This window comes from Tachypleus tridentatus, chromosome 7 (genome assembly GCF_004210375.1).
Source record: "Tachypleus tridentatus isolate NWPU-2018 chromosome 7, ASM421037v1, whole genome shotgun sequence".
In the NCBI taxonomy this organism is placed as follows: domain Eukaryota; kingdom Metazoa; phylum Arthropoda; class Merostomata; order Xiphosura; family Limulidae; genus Tachypleus; species Tachypleus tridentatus.
This window is the reverse complement of record NC_134831.1, coordinates 41,246,483-41,264,167: the sequence shown is the minus strand read 5'-3', so window position 1 is coordinate 41,264,167 and position 17,685 is coordinate 41,246,483. Positions and strand designations below refer to the sequence as shown.

Here is a 17,685-nt window from a genome sequence, read left to right as displayed (position 1 = left end):
AATAACAATTTTAAAGCCAGCAAATTTTGTTAGATATGTTGGTATATTGGAAGAAGTTAGTGCAAATAAAAATTTTCCAGGTCACAATGAAAGAAGGAATCTAAATAACTTTTCTTTCTAGAATGCATAAATAATGTTACAGACAAATACACACTAGTTATTCTTAGAGCCAAAGGTAAAAGAATTCAATCCTCCTTGTCATTCATATTGACTGAAACTTTGGTTCCACTAAAGAAAATGATCAAAATGGGGAAGCTTTGTGTAAACACAGCACTGAGTTACCAGCATGCATGGAGAAATTACAGCTTGTTGCACTCGTGAGATTTACTTATACCAGCAAGTATTTAAAATTTCTCATTTTTTTATCTAACCATTAAGTTTTTAGTCACAGGTAAAAAATATACATAGCACACATGAAATTTAGTACATAAGGAAGGGTCTTGTAAGATTTTAGTTCTTGCAGTCTCAGTGAAAGTTAACTGTATTTTTAGTACTTCACTTAATTTTTTATTTATTTTAAATATGTAACTTAGAACACAAAATATTAACACACACCAAAAACAAAACAAACAAACAAACAAACCTTAAACTATTATTATCTAGTTGGTTTTGTAACTAAACCAAAGGTGCACAACATTATTTTATTTATGTGGTAGGAAGTCTCAGCTGAATAATTCAAAACCATTCAAGAGAATAGGTTGACCTCATAAGGAAAGCAGTAAATAAATTTTTTTTTCTTCTATTGGTTGTAAATAATCTAATAGCACATGTCAGAGACAGCATGTGTTAACATGTGCATGTGAGTTTCAGTTTATGACAACTCATTAAAGGAAAAAGGGCTGATACTATAACTTTTTACTTTTGCTTGGAGATATCTAATGTTTAAATGTGTAAACTTTTATAAACTTAGAAAATAATACAGAGGTGGAAAGAAATTATAAGGTGGTCAGTTTGGACCAAAGAAGTGTTGCATGAATGCTGAGAATTGATTTAAATATTTCATTTTGAAATTACAAAATTAAAACTTGTATTAAAATTTTAATTACAGACTACTTTGACACTAGGTTCATTGATGTACACTAATAACATAGAAGTTTAATTAAATTTTGAATGCACCTTTATAAAAAAATTGTGGCATGTATATTTGATCTATATTCATATCTACAGGGTTAATAATAAAATATTTAAAACATTTTAACTACATGAAACATTTTCTTTATTAACTCTCACTATAGGCTCAGCTGATCCAACCTAAAAACTGACCTTCAAAGTTTCCATACAGACAGTCCTGTTTAAACTAATATATTAAAAACAAGTCAAATGTATATACAAAAAATTCATTACCCTAATGATTATCACAGTTGTATCTAGAGCTTCAAATAATTGTCTATTTATTTGTTAAGAGTCTGTCCAGGCTGGCTCACCTACTTTTGAACCCAACTGACAAGACAAATTATTCTTCCTTACTCTACTATCCCAGTATGATCAGTGATAAATTCATTTGTTACCCCATGGGTTGTTACAATTGTATCCAGAGCTTTAAATAATTATCTTTTATGTCAAAAGACCATACAGTCTGGTTCAACTGCTTTGTTACCTAACTTAGAACATAAATTAAACAGACCAGACCTACTATGGTTTTATTGTCTTGACATTTTTACATGTTCCATACTAATTTCTCTATGCGAAATCCAAATATGATATCCATTTTTCTCCATCACGTAAATATTTTTCACAAAATGTTATGTATTTTTACACAAGTGAATCCTATTCATTGAAACAGGGTCACATTTTCTAATGCGTAAAATGTTGACAACCACTGGTTAGTGTATAAATGGTTAACAAAATGCATGACTTTTGTATTTCTGCATAATATTTGTTTCTGAGTGCACTTTGGTGTTATTTTTTCTTTTCAATTATGTTTGTTAATTATGATAGCAAAAAGAGATTGTATAAATGACCCCAAACATGTTCTGTTATACTTGGAGTAAATTTGTTCTAAGTAAGTTCTTCTTTCCCAATTTATAAAAAATCCTTACATTATTGAAAAAAATGAATATTAGTTTCAGAATCTTTGTAGCTAAATTACGTAAAGCTCATCATTAAAACACAAACTACTTTTATTAAATTTAAATGTGCAGAGCTGTGTTATTCTCCTCTACTCTGTTGTTACAATACAAGGATGTGATACTTTCTTTAAAATCATCAATATAACTGTTGGATACCACAGTTCTACTCAGAATTTCAAATAATTGTCTCTCTTTTCCTCAATATCCACACAGTGTGGGTTCAATTACTTTATAATATCCTTTGACAAGATAAATTATTTTCCTCTACCACTGTTATTACAAAATAATCTCTGAAACTCACTTTAGATATTGCTATAATTGCTAAACTGACAATTATGCAGTCTAACTTCACTTTTTACTTAATTGCTCAACTAGCTTGGTCACACGCACGCACACACACACACATATATATATTGTGCCAGACTGAGATCTTTATACAAACCATGAGATGCTATGATGTAACAATACTTGCTTAAACCAACGAGAAACATTCAGAAGGTTCAAGTAATGTGACGTCAGTTCCAAACAACCAAATAACACAACAAATGATTTATAAATAGTTAATTAGACAAACCTGTCATAACTGTTGTTTCTAACATAGTTTCAGTAATCATTAAGTCATTTGTAAACAAAAAATCTGACTTCTTTAGTGAAGTATTTTCACTAAATATTTATCCATAAATGTATAGAGTTGAAGTTTTGACTGCTGTCAGTGCTAAGTAATTTTTGTGTCAAGATCAAAAATTATTTTTCTTCATCTAAACAATCTCAAATTTCATTTATATAATTCATAAAACCTTCTAAATAAATTGCAATTTCTTTTTTATCAGTAACATTTTATACTTCATCTGTTATTTTTCACTCTAACTCTAAAAAAAAGAAAAAGAGGATGTAACAGGTGATTGTGGAAAGAGGGGTCTGATTTTCTACATTATGGCTCTGTAGCCAAATAAGATTGAAGACTTTAAAAATTATGCTTTGCATGAGTACTGAAACATTATAATGAATAACTTTCACTAAAATTTGTACATCTCTGAAGAGTAGTAAATAAATTAGAGAAAAGAGGATACCTATAAAAAAATCTCACGTTTAAATTATTTTTGAAAATGTAACTCTGTAAAACGTACAAAAAAGATGCTTGTGGCATGAAGGTTAAATAGAATCTTGAGATTAGAATGCCTTAATAATAAATTACTTAAAAGACTTTCTTACCACATGAAACATTTTCTCTATTAAGCATAATCTTGAGGTTAGGATGCCTTAATAATAAATTTCCAATGAATGGGATAACCATTAAAAGAGCATGAGGTGGTGCACTCAAGGCTAACCTTGCCAATCTTTTGATGAATGCAGCTACAAGGTAGGCAGGAAGATGTCTAGAGAAACAAAACCAAAACATCAATGGACAACATTTATACTACAGTGTGATACTAAATATAAAGCACCACCTAATGTTAAGTGTTAGAACTATTACTAAAACACATACTTCTTATTAACAAGTATTTAAGTTCCTTTTACAGGTTAATTAAAAATCTGTAGTTTGAAACCAATAATAAAATAAATAAAATCTTTAACATTAAAGGTTAGTAAGATCATTCTAATTTAATTCAGCTTACAGTTGTAAAATAATATATAATTCCTTTTCAGCCAGCTATAAAGAAGAAAACCACAAAGCCAGCCCTTATGATTCAAATACTTATCGAGCTTTCCTGTAAGCTCCCAGAAATTTACTGCATCAACAACATCTGTTAGTAAAATAAAACCAATATGTATAAATGTGTCCCCTCATTCTACTGTACTCACCATTAAATATGAAAAAAGGTGTTGTATCAACATTATTTATTTCTTTAACAATCTGTAACACCTCATTCAGATCCCCTATAACTCTTCTGTTTTTAATAAAATGACAAGTTCAGAGATCTTAACCTCTTCACGTATGAAAATCTTTGTATCCCAGGTATTATCCTAGTAGCCCTAAACCCTTTCCAACAATTCAATGTCCTTTATGTAGTAAGGAGCCCAAACAGAATACAATTCTTCAAATGTGGCCAAACCAATGACCTATACATTGACATTATATCCTCTTTGAGACCTGCAGTCAAAATTTCTGTAGACACCTAATCCTATTTGCCCTGTCACTAACAACAACAAATTTTTGGGTGACTTAAGAGACTGATGAACCAAAACATCAAGATCTTTCTTTTCTATGACATTGTTAAGGTTATTCCAATCAAAACTAAACTATCAGTTCAAACTATGATATTCCTCATGCATTTCTTTGCACTTATTATAATTAACACATAAACAGGAGTTTTTCCTAATATTTTATAATTTGGTATTTTCTGTCTCAAGTATCTTCTATGATTAGGAAAAAAAGGATTTATCAACAACAATACAAGAAAATTCAGAATTGGATAGCACTGTTTAAATATATATTCAGAACTAGTAAATCAAAATATACAATAAAATATTAAAAAACTGTCTTACGTGGAAGAGAGAAATAAGTCAGCAAGGTAGAAGAAACGAGATTTGTATTTCACATGGAAAACCTCCGGTTCAAACAGAGCATAGAGTTTCCCATAAAAGTCTGGGTATTCCCTATTAAAAGAAAACAATATAATTAATTGTATAAAGAATATTAAAAGAAAATAAACTTGTGTATTAAGCTACTTAGTATTTTTGTTTGTGTAACAATTTTTTACAATGTCAGTAAAGCTTTTACTCAAAGTGCCACACCTTTTTTTTTTATGATTGTTTACAAATGGTGAATAATTACTTCTCATAGCTAAACTGTATGAGCTCTAATTTTATATACAGTTAAGAAACTTGAAAGTCTCCTACATGTCTTTATCAACACCAAAATTACCTCTCTCAAGTTCAACACAGTGGTGAGATATCCTGCATTTGTTGACAGATATAATTCATATAGTTCAGCAATGAACAACAGCTACATAATTTGTAACAAGTATTTACCACAAACAGCACAGTATAAGTTGCATTTTGCAGATTTAAACATTTCTTTTTTACTAAATAAATATTGCAACTAGCCTAATAGGTTGAATATCAGAATAACTAAATAGATGAAGTGCAGGAATTTACTTACAAGTTGTACTTTTGAATGAGAACAAATAAACTGTTGAGTGCCAACAAACTTATAGCACCACCTAAAAAATGAGACACATTCATTAATGTCTATTCATAGCTAATCACTTTGAGTTTTCTTAATTACCTAAAGGTCTTTAGAATACCTAATTACAGTTGGATAATTAGAGGTATTTGCCAATTGACTAATCAATGACCATAATAATTGATTAAATTCAATTAATTTATTATCATTGCATTCCTTAAACCAGGATGCATACAAATAAGCAAAGACAGAAAAATCATTAACTTGATTATTTTCCTGAAAATCAATATAATGAAATTTAATTAATCAATCCTAAAATAATCAAAAAGAGTAACAATAGGAACACTGATTTCAATTAGTTTATTATTTTATGGTTTGTTTTGAATTTTGCACAAAGCTACACGAGGGCTATCTATGTTAGCTGTCCCTAATATATCAGTGTAAAACTAAAGTGAAGGCAGCTAAAATCATCACCACCCACTGCTAACTCTTGGGCTAATCTTTTACTAATGAATAGTGGGATTGACCATCACATTATAATGCTCCCAAGGCTGAAAGGGCGAGCATGTTTGGTGTGTCGGGGATTCGAATCCACAACGTTCAGATTATGAGTTGAGTGCCTTAACCACTTGGCCATGCCGGGCCATTATTTTTTGACAATTGATATAATCATTATTTTCAATTAATTGAACATCAGAGTAATAAAATAAGTGATAATCAAAAACACTAATTTGAATTATTTTCATGACAGATGATTTAAACAATTTTTCAAATGATCCATAACAGTAATAACACTTTTGTTATAGGCATTTTTTTCTGCACATCTATGAGGTTTTACTGAATGATATTTAATATTTAATTAAACTATTTTCTTGTCACGGTGTATGAATTAATATAGCATAAAAATGTAGTAAGTACTCCAAATATTAATAGCACAAGAGTTTTTAGTTCTTAATTTTATAAGACAATATTTTAAAAAATCCTGAATTTCTCCTTGTAGGAGAATTGCAACACTCTCTTGAGGCATTCCCTCTTCTCTAGTTTATTTACCAGTCCTCCAAGAAGTAAGAAATGAAACACAAATAACTCATTATAATGTTGCAATCACTTACGGAAAGCATTATTTTCATAGCCTTAAATCTTACTTAATTATAAAACAATAAAACAGAAAAATCACACCCCTCTTGTTACATCTTCTGTTTTAGAAATTACTAATAGTTCTTTGTAATGTTTAATAAATAATTTACACTCAATAGAAAGGGAAGGTCTTAATTTATTAAATTACATATTATGTTGTTTTCTGTACAGAGAATTGCCTATTTTACTTCTAGTTTAATCTACATTCCCATGGGAAACACATTTATTAGCTTGGCTGAAATTTTAATGGCTCTTGTTGCACAGTTAGAAAGCCAGAGAAACTGTGGTAGTTACAGGACACTGTTTGTTTTTTGCATATGATTATTCTCTGTTATTTGTTGCATTATTTAACTGAATAATAATATTTTGTGCACTTGTACCACCAGAATAAAAAGAAGGGTTAAGTATCATTGATGGCAAAAATAAATTGTTTTTCATGTGTTCTTTATTTATTATAACAAAAGTAACTAAAATGAAAAAAAAGAAACTTCCTAAGTTAAATTACATAAAATAAATAATAATAATATTAAGAAAAAAGTAATTTCAATTATTTCTTCCTTTTTGGTGGTTACGAGGTCAATCAAATTGACTAATATTGTTTAGAGTTAGGATAGAGAAAATTACAGACAAAATACATATTTTTCTGAAACACAAAAATATTTGAAATTTATGTAGGAGGTTTTAGAGATTACAAAAATGAAATCTGAGATTTTTCAGATGAATAAAGAATTTTTAATCTTAACCCAAAAATCACCTTTCACTCAGGAGTCAACACTTTGACTCCTATATTTATGGATAAATTTTTCCTAAAAATACTTCATTAACAATTCTGATTTTTGTCTACAAATGATTCTTAATAATTACTGGAAGCAAGCAAAATGTATTACAGTACAAAACTATAGAGATCAATTTGGTGTCATGAACTTGACTAATTAGACCAGGCCAATAGCAAGAGAGATAAATAATCTGAAACAGCAGTGATGCTAAACTAATGACCAAGAAGTTATTAAAGCTTCTGATTAACTGATTATGTGATATTAACTGAAGTAACATCTTATCATTAAAAATGTTTTTTATAACTTGATTATTCACAATGTCCATTACTATAATATACAGATTTAGTAAATAAAATATTTACTACATTAATTGCAAGAATCAAAAAGTGAAATGACTGAAAAGCTCCCATCAAACTTAAGATTTATAAGAAGACACTATTGAACAACATTTCACAATCTCTCACAAAGTTCACCAATTTTAATATACACACATGTTCCAAAACAAATAGAGGTCTGGATATTTTGTCTCAGTTGGCATGTATGTCCTGTTACAGTATTTAACTTTCCCATGAATTCTTCAAAAAATATATATAAAAACAATGTCCAAATGTAACAGGCATGGTACATAAAAGTTTACATGCAAAAATTCTGTTTCAGTACCTACCACTTTGCTAAGCAGGTCTGACTTCATTAGATGTTTTTGGGATGTGGACAAAAAATGTTGCTAGTAGCAACGATGCCAAACTAATGACTGAGAAGTTATTCAAGCTTTTTATGGTTTGCCTGTCATTCATAATCAAAACTAATTATCATTATTCTAATTTTTATCAATAAGTTTTATTAACTCTTCATGGAAAAGTTATTAATAATTGTAAGGGGGGGATACCTGGACTAGGATGAGTCTCAAATTCACCACTTACCTACATTATATGAATCTACCAGGAAATCAGTTAATAAAAGGGGATTCTGTAAATGTGGAAGCACATGTTCAGGAAGTATCAATAGAACCTTCTTGTACAACCCTAGAGGCAACTGAAAATATGCAAGAAAATAAAGAAAAAAGGCTTAGGAAACAGATTAATGATACTCAAAAACATTTATGATGAAAGTATGTCCAAGCAGCCTTTTGAGATAAACTACTTCTCTCACAGAAAATACAGAAAAATTTTGAATTTATTACCATTCAAATGTTAAAGAAATACAATTGTATATAAACATTTTATTTCTAAAAAACACACATAACTTAAACATAATCTTTAATTAAAACTTATTTTTATCAACCTTAAGAATCTAAAATATTCACTGAAGTCCATCAAATGTTCATTTACATGAACACAAAGAAAAAACAATCACCTTGCACTTAAGAAATTCCAACCATAAAGATGAAAACTTCTTGCTTGTTGTGATGTGGTGCAAGACAAATGATGGCCTACCTGCAAGATACAGATCATAAAAAATGTCAAAATGGTTTATTGAAATTCTTCTTAAACAGACTTTTTTAAATCTACAGTGAACAATGTACTTTATGTGGGTTGGTTTAGATCTGACATTGTATACAACCTTTCAACATTAAAGCCACAGCTAGTGAAGTTCAACTATAATTAATGATGAATGGAAGAAAAATTTGAAAATAAGAACAAATTTATTACCACTAATTCCAAAGTGTACAAAACTTCATAATTTGAAGGATGAAAGTTTACAGGACTTTGAATGATCAATGATTAGGGAAACTAATTTTTTCTTATAACAACTTTCAAAGTTAAGATTTTTATTTTGCAAAAATATTTTTGAAAGAAAGAAAAAATAAAGAGGATGTAGTAATTTTGTGACTTTATGGTCAACTTCATAATGTTACCATTATATTAATCTTACTATTTTCACCTAGTTTTAATTATTTTTCAAGTTATAATTTTCCTATATTGAATAGACACTCACTTCCTTTCAAATGAAAAGCTATTCTTGTTTAGTGTTGCCCTCTACATGTACAATTTTTTTTCACATGCCACAAGCCTTGTCTTCCCACATTCCTCACAATTATCATAATTCAACTGCACCTGGCATGCAAATAATCACATGACAACAATCCATCAATACTAGTGCGACACACTGTCTTGATGCAAGTGTCTCCCTCTAACATATTTTACTGAACTATCACTTGCAAGTTCAGGCAGAAAAAGAACCACCAGTTTTCAGTAGAAGTGTGAGAGAGATAAGGACTCAATGGAAATATATTTTCAGTATAGGAAAATTATGACTTCCAATAGGACACATCACCTCTTCTCATATATGTAATTACAATGCCACATTGAACAGGCAGAGGGATAGAAATAAGCATCCTTCAAAAGCATCCCAAGAACACCACAGAATTGTGATCCCCAAAGTGAAGGATCACACATGGGATACTGTCACTTTTGTACAGAGTGTATTCTTCATCTAGTGTGGTAAGAGGAGTTGCATACATGGGCAGAAAAAGGGTAGATTCATGGTTCATCTCACAGAGCATGGATCTAGAAAGTGGCAAGATCTCTCATACTCTACTAAAAACCAAAGGGGATAAACCATGATGGAGAGTTCAGGGGAACAACAATACTGGTGACAATGCAATGGGTGACCATGAAAATCCTATTTTGAAAAGCAAACAGCCAATGATTTATTCAGTTAATTAGACTGAAAGGATGGTCAGCTATCCCCTTCTGCTTTATCCATGTTAGAGCATGTGTTAGAATGATCTGGAATAAGTATTTAATGAAGCAAAGCCTACTAGGGATCTTGTGGAATCCCCCATCTTAACAATGTGCATTACTGGCCATAGACATATTGTATTTTGTGATTTCATCCTTACTGTACATTGCAACTTTGAGATATGTTAAACATATTCGGACAGGCAACACAGAAATAAATGTATATACAGAAGATACCTTACCCAGTCACAGCCTCACAAAAGATTGAAGGATGGTGACAGGTGGAAGATGGTAACCTGACAAAGAAGAAACTAACACCCAATGAAGATAGTGGGAGATGAACGTATATGGTGTAGTCCACATGCGTAAATGAATAATTTCTTCCAATGCACAATGGAAGTGAGATGCCACAAAAAAGATAAGGTGCTTGATCTGATGCAATGACACCTGGTACAGATTTTGGGAAAAAGGAGACAAGGATGAATGAGCCAATCAAATCAAAACCCAAACCCAATTTGTATATGGTGTATGGTGTAGTCCACATGCGTAAATGAATAATTTCTTCCAATGCACAATGGAAGTGAGATGCCACAAAAAAGATAAGGTGCTTGATCTGATGCAATGACACCTGGTACAGATTTTGGGAAAAAGGAGACAAGGATGAATGAGCCAATCAAATCAAAAGCCAAACCCAATTTGTAAGAGTGAATAGAGTAAGGTCACAAACAGAGGAAGGCTGTCAGGGAAAGAAAAGGCAAGAATGAGAACATGGAAGAGAGTTGTGAAGTTAATGTAACAATAAAGAACACATATAGGACATAAATATCTGTTTGGATCTGACTTGGAATAAAGGTGGGAGATGGAAAAAAGGGAAATCAGCAAGAAGAAAGAATTTCCTTTGCGAGTCACTGAAGTTTAGGGAGGGAAAGATTGATCCAGATAAAAGAGAACATATGTGGAATGGTACAGTGTGCATGAAATATTGATGGCAAATATATAAGACACCCACAAGCAGAGGAAATAAGTCTTAAGAGACAAGTAAAACAAAGAACAGGAGGACAAAGGTTCAAACAGAGGCAGAGCACATCAGTGAAGAACCACACATGAAAGGATTGTTTGATGAGGAAGTTTAGAATCTGAAAGGGACACAACAAAAGGTTGAGAGTAAGGGGGAGGATAAACATGAAATGGTACAAAATTGGCCAAACAATTTCCTACTGGAGAAGAATCCAAATGATAGTCATCACAACTGCTGGTAACAAAAAATCTGCATCAAGAAACTCAATAAATGGTGGAACTCCTAGTAGTAAGAACAAGAAGAGTGCAGGATGTGGAACAGTAATATGGGATTGCAAGGGCTCAGAATGAGACAAACAAGCAACCAAAGATAAATAGGGTCAAATGTTGACTCACAGGTTTCAAAGTCTCAGAAATCTCCCCCAAAATGGATCATTGGAAAAAAGTATTCATCTTCACTTCCTGAAAAAAGGTGTACAGTAAATGAACCTAGAACAAGACAGCTAAAAAGGACAATCATATCAACACAGATTTAGAATGGGAGAAGATATCCCTCAGAATCCATCAAGAGATAAGTGAATGGTGGAAAAGTACCATAAGAAAGCCAAAATGGTAACACAAAGGCAGGAAAACTGAGTGTGGGACAAATGGATATGATTGTTAGGGTCATCCCCCATATTAGCAAAAATGATTCTAATTACTGAGAATCAAGAAAAGGGTAATATACCTGAAAGTTAGCCAACACAAAATGATCCAAAAGCCATCAAAGTGATGCCTTTTAGTACCCTCTTGCAACTGAGAAACAAACTGCTCAGCATGAACCCTGACACCAGAAGGAGGGAAAACAAAATACTGTGAGGAGGAGATTTCATATAATAAGCATCAGAATTATAAGAATCTGGAGAAACAAATAAAGCGGAACACACTTGAAAAACCACATTTAAAACAATCTGAGACAGATGTGGCAGATTCCACAAAAGAGGCTTGAGAAGGCATGGCATAACTAGGTGAAAAAAAGAGACTATCAAAATCTTTGTCATCATTATGAAAATGATTGACAGGTTTATATAACGATCAACCTCTCAATAAATTAAAGCCGATAATTACTCATTTGAGATCCCCTGACCTGAAGCTTGTATAATTGTGCTGGAAGTAGGTGGTAAAATCACTGAAGTGGTGACATGAACTTTGGAATTCATCATGTAATGATAATTCCAAAAAATAAGAACAACTAAAGTAAGTTATTATTTAAAAGTACAAAATAAACTGTATTGAAAGAAATAATACTTACACTTCATATGAATTAAAGAAAAAGAAAAAAGCGTGAAAAGAGCACAACCTAAAAATGTCTTGATTATTGCACTGCCTAACATGAAATGATAATTAGGTAAAATTGAATAAAGGAAGTCATGTGCATCAGGAAGGTGTATCACATTCCTATTGGTGGAGGACTGTTGCATGATAATCTATGTGTGAGACACAGTTGTACTACAATGATCATGAGGTATGTGGTAAGTATATACCATCACTGTGAAAATGAAACATCTGCAGCAATTATGTAAAAGGTAAGAACATTGTTGTTACATGTTAACACAATTATATTATACAATATTATTTGAATAATTCTTTTATAGTTTTATTCTTATTCATTCCATAATGGTTTTCAGACTTTATAAGATAAAGTTATAAGTATCAAAACTTTTATATTACAAAATAATTTGATGTTATTATAATATTTAGTTTGTTTGACATTACATTTATGCAACTTAAACATAAAAAAATACTAGGTTTTTACTTTGGCTAAGTACTTGTTTTCTAATAAATACAATTTATTATTCTTTTTTCACATGGCTGGGTTACAAAGCATAAACAAGTGATTGTGTAGTTATAGATACAACACTTAAGTCAATAATAATCATCATAAATAGTGCACAGCTGACTGATAATGAATAAGTCTGATTTTCTCTTCTAAATGTTGAATGATGCAGTTGAACTGTGGGTATGATGCAAAGTTTAGGATTCAAAAAGTAACTTAATTTTAAATTACTGTGAAGACAGGATTTATTCTAGATCTTCATAGTGATAAAGTTTTTTGAGACAAAAAATTTTAAAGCCCATTTTACGTGCTAATTCTAATAAATCTCAACAATCTTATCTCAAATATGTATTTTAAAATCAAAATCTTCTGAAGCTTATCTAGTGTAATTCATGAAGAAAAAAGTTCATATTATCACTTATGCACAGTTACGACTTTAAACAAAAGAAACCTCTTCCTGATTTTACTCAAAATTTTGCCGCTCACCCTATTAAGAATCTATCACCTTTTGAAAACATATTATCCATTTCTTGATTTTCAAGCCTTTCCCTTAGTTTTTATGCATTCTTATATTGAAACTCCATGGTGCAACATCAAATGGTTTATTTCCTAAGAAAACAAAGCTTTGAAAACAGCTATAAAGAAAGTTTGAATATGACTGAAAAGAGCAAGAATTAGATTGTCATGTAACAGTAAAAACACAAACACACACACAAGTTTAAGAATTTTTGTAGCTTTCTGTAAATATTCTTTTAAGTTACTTCTCATTTTGAACTGTAAAAGTAAAACTGTATAATAAATTATAGATGAAGAAATTGTCTGCAATGAAAGACACTGAATGACCCGAGGTAAGGTTGGTGTAACCTATTACACATTTTAGAGATGAGGTGAATGGGAAACAAAGAAAGTTTTTTTCATCATCAGGTGTGCAAGTAATTTACCTAGACTGAGAAATACACACATGTAATATGAAATGATACAAACCACATGACTGGAGATTGCTTAAGGCTTAACAACTGAACAAATAAATCAATTACACTTACTTTCTGATTGAATCAAGTTATTTACCAGTCTTGTTTCTGCTTCAACCTTTTTAGATAGCTTTTTTGGAAGAATAATTTGAGACATCAATGCAAAAGGTTATACAGAAAGAAATCATTCAGGCCCTGTAAATATAAAAGAAAAGAAGAAACATTCTGTACTACTCAACAAGCTCAAGATATTACTTGATCACTGGTTAAAAATGGTAACCAATCTGCACTTACTACTTTCAGGTAACAAGCTGATTAAAAAGAGAAGAAATAATTTGTTTGATTGTTGTTATGCACAAACCTGTGCCCACCACTGGGATCAATCCCTAGATTTGAGCATTATAAGCCCTCAAGCTTACCACTGAGTACCAGGAGAAGTAAAGCAAACAATTATCTCATCTAGCTATGTCCTTTGAACTAGGTTGCTGCTGAACATAATTTGCTAAGCCTTTTACAATTTTGCACATGGAGGATATCAAACAAAATCATAAATAACCACACTAATACCACAGAATTCTACTATAATTTATTGAGCTTGGTAACTAAGATCTTTTTAGATTTTAAAAAATATGAAACTTCAAGCAGACTAAAAACATAACCTATCTCACCAAAATTTTAGATTGAAAGAACATGGTAGTCTTTTCAAAGGTTAAAATGGCTGAGAAAACCACAGTGGGGAGATTCTAAACTGTTGTTTGGTTATTCACGTCATATATTGAAGTAAATGTATAAAAGGAACCATTTCCAAAAATGAAAAGAAGTGAATGGAGCCACTGTGTTTGATTCAGTACGTAAGCCATATCTCAGCAAAATAAAAAAATTCAAGGTTCTTATTTTTTAGCTTGAAAAGATTAGTAACTTGACTTCATAATTTGTATGAGACTATAGATTTAGTATTTTGGCACCATAAACACCTAATTTTAAATATTGCTGCATTCAATATACCATGTGACTCACTAAAATCTCTATTTAGATGTGTTCTTTTGATATTTACTTTTAAATTAAGAAATTAACTCATATAAAGCATTAGAATTTAAGTTATAATCTACAATTTGATTCCAAACTTACTGACATAAATTCATAAAATAGTAGTTCAATAAGATTTTGAATGCAAGTCAACAAATGTGATGACATGGCCTTTGACCTGTGCCCCATCACCAAAGGGTTACTCTGTAAGAATACTTACATTAAATTCAACTTCAAATACTCTTAGCTATTACACTTTCAAAATGTATTAGTAAAAATTTTTGTTAAAATGTTATTATCTTTGTATTGGGTTGAGGAATAATTCGTGAGTGTTTTTTCAAGTTAAAAAATATATTCATAAATGAAATGCTTTCACAAAATATTTCATGTCATTTGATAGATAATTTTTTGCTCTAATAGATGGTGTGTTTGATTTTCATATGTCTTTAATTTTTGCTTTCATTTTCAGCTCATTAAATGGAATGTCAAGTGGACAAAATCGAGCATTTTCGACACCATCTGCTTTTCGCATTTAATTTCTTGCAATTTCGTTTAAAACAATGTATACTATATACCTAGGTATTACATGAAATAAAATATCATAATAAATGTTTTGGGTGTAATGTGTTCATGCATTGAAGTATTGTATAGTCTTGCATGTAATGCTTGAATGAAATTATTTAAAAACGCTCACGAATTATTCCTCAACCTAATAAATCAACATTTTTTAATGTTATACACACACCTTTTTTTTATGGAATTTCATTAGCTTGTTTAGTATCTTCAAAGTATAAAACCTCACATCATCATATTCAACAAATTCTTGGAACCGTCCAATTAAAGGTCGAAGATTCTTTTCTTCAGATAATAACTGTTTTAATATATCCTGGAATGAAAAGGAAAACCTGAGGAGAGTACTTCAAAACATCATTAAGAAAGGAAGCCCAGGGTTTAGTACTAGCCAAAAATTATTATTAAAAGTTAGTTAGAGTGGTTCTAAGGTGTGTACCAACAACTCATTTGAAGTAGTGATGTTTAAGTGAACTTGAAGTGTACTAAAGAACAGTTTTCCAGATAACTATGTTAGAGGTTATATTACATGTTCTGCAAATTTCAGAAAAGCAAAGAAGTTGAATAAAAACAGTACATGAATAAACTGGTCACAAATCATAACTGGCATCTCTGAATACACACTACTTTGGGCCAAAACACTTTGTAAGCAAACTAAAAATAATTTTTCCCCTTAGGGTAAGAAAACATAAGGTACAACTTACATAAACTGGAAAACTTAGGTCAAATAGTACATTCAAAATTTAGAAGTTTCCTCTTCTAAATGTTGTCCCCAGTAACACAACACTCAGACTGCAAACTTATAATGCTAAAAACTGTTTTGAAATTTGTGATTGAACAGAACAGATAATCCATCAAGCAGCTAAATGATAACAAATCTCACATTGGCCATTTGTTATATGAAGGTACAAAAATTCCATTTCTAACCTACAAAAAATATCTGATGTTGGTTAACAAGTTAACTCTCTCAGTACATGTTCATTTCATGCTTGTTACAGTTTCATAATTTTTAATACAGTAAACATATCTTAGTGAAGTTTTGCAGATTTTCAGTAAACATTACCCAACTTTTGTACACAAAATATCGCCTTTCTTCACAAAGTTTTAAGATTTTTAAGCAGTTTTGCTCATACACTTTTTTCATTTTGAATTTTGACTATCCAGCATGCAAAGTAATTTTGATTTTGAGATTAAAGATAATTCTATGCATCATAAAATTGTAAAATTTCACATGCAAATCTTTATAACCTTCCGATAATTGTTTTTTTTTTTTTTTAGAAAAAAGTACTTTATGTTTTATCTGTTATTTTCACTATTGTAACTCTGTATGGGTTTGGTTAATTTGATCAACCTTGTAACCATCAAAACAAATTAGAAAACAGATATAAGTTATGTTTTTCATAATAGATTAACTACAGATTATAACATGAACCCACATATGTTTAGTATAAATAGCTTAAGTCTCATAACATACGTGTGCATATTTATTATTTTTATTTTGTTCACCTTTCATCTGTGTCCAACTAACATTATAGAAGTTGCCATGACACAGCACACATGTACTGAACAGTATGAAACAGGCCTTTACAAAATGACTTGCCTTAACTTTTCTAGCAAACCAGCATTTTATGAAATACAGTCATAATCAGTTATGATACAATACATATATATTATTAATTCTGACAAATAAATATATTTATATATTTCAGATATTTTTCTTCAAACATAGAATAGTAAATAAAGAAATGTTTAAAACAATGATCTATACTACTTCCATATCTAAGAATTTAGACATAGCTTGCCATACATAGCAGGATATAGCTTAAATGAGAAGCCTTGCCATATTTCACGTATACAGGATGTAAAAGAAAATATTATTCTTAATGTTTTATACATGCATTTTGAAATAACAAAAATTACAAATTACTCAACCAATATTGCAATTTATCAGGCTTACTAACAAAACTATATTTGGGCCTAAAAAATAGTTTTTCTAACAATATTTCCACTTACCCTCCCTTTCAAAGTTTGAGTCAAAAAAGAAATAACCTGAGTAAATTCCCACCTTAAAGAAGCTGTGAAAATCATATGGGGGAAAGTTTGATATTCTGACTGGTTATAAACATACGATTGAACAAAGTAAGCATTTCCAAGAATGGAAGAGGTAGGTGGAGCAACTATTTGATTCCTTAAATATAGTGATATCAACAAAAAGATAGGAGGTTCTTATTTTACATTTTAGCTTCTAAATATTGGTAATTTAAGGTTCTAATTCATAAATATTTTGAATGTAAGTTACAAACATGACATGACATTTGACCTCTAACCACAAGAAAACTATTAGTGATAGGGTTTTAGTTTTTGCAGCAAGGATATGCATATCATAATCAGCATTTGTACAGTCTTATCATATTAGGTACTTATTGGTCCTCAGAAAATTTTATTTTGTTGTCATCAATTGCAAATATTTATTTTCATACACTCTTCATTAACTT

The 17,685-nt window shown here is 30.5% G+C and overlaps 1 protein-coding gene across 1 annotated transcript in view; it reads right to left on the bottom strand.

Moving 5' to 3' along the window:
* Positions 1-17,685, bottom strand: part of LOC143257662 (nucleolar complex protein 4 homolog) — a 33,029-nt gene that overhangs the window by 2,068 nt on the left and 13,276 nt on the right. Inside the window, exons 5-11 of the mRNA XM_076516704.1 lie at positions 15,366-15,506; positions 13,667-13,760; positions 8,463-8,542; positions 8,030-8,141; positions 5,173-5,233; positions 4,557-4,667; positions 3,282-3,445 (exon numbers count right to left, since the gene is read on the bottom strand). Coding sequence (XP_076372819.1) covers positions 3,282-3,445; positions 4,557-4,667; positions 5,173-5,233; positions 8,030-8,141; positions 8,463-8,542; positions 13,667-13,760; positions 15,366-15,506 — 763 coding nt within the window. The remainder of the gene's footprint in view (positions 1-3,281; positions 3,446-4,556; positions 4,668-5,172; positions 5,234-8,029; positions 8,142-8,462; positions 8,543-13,666; positions 13,761-15,365; positions 15,507-17,685) is intronic.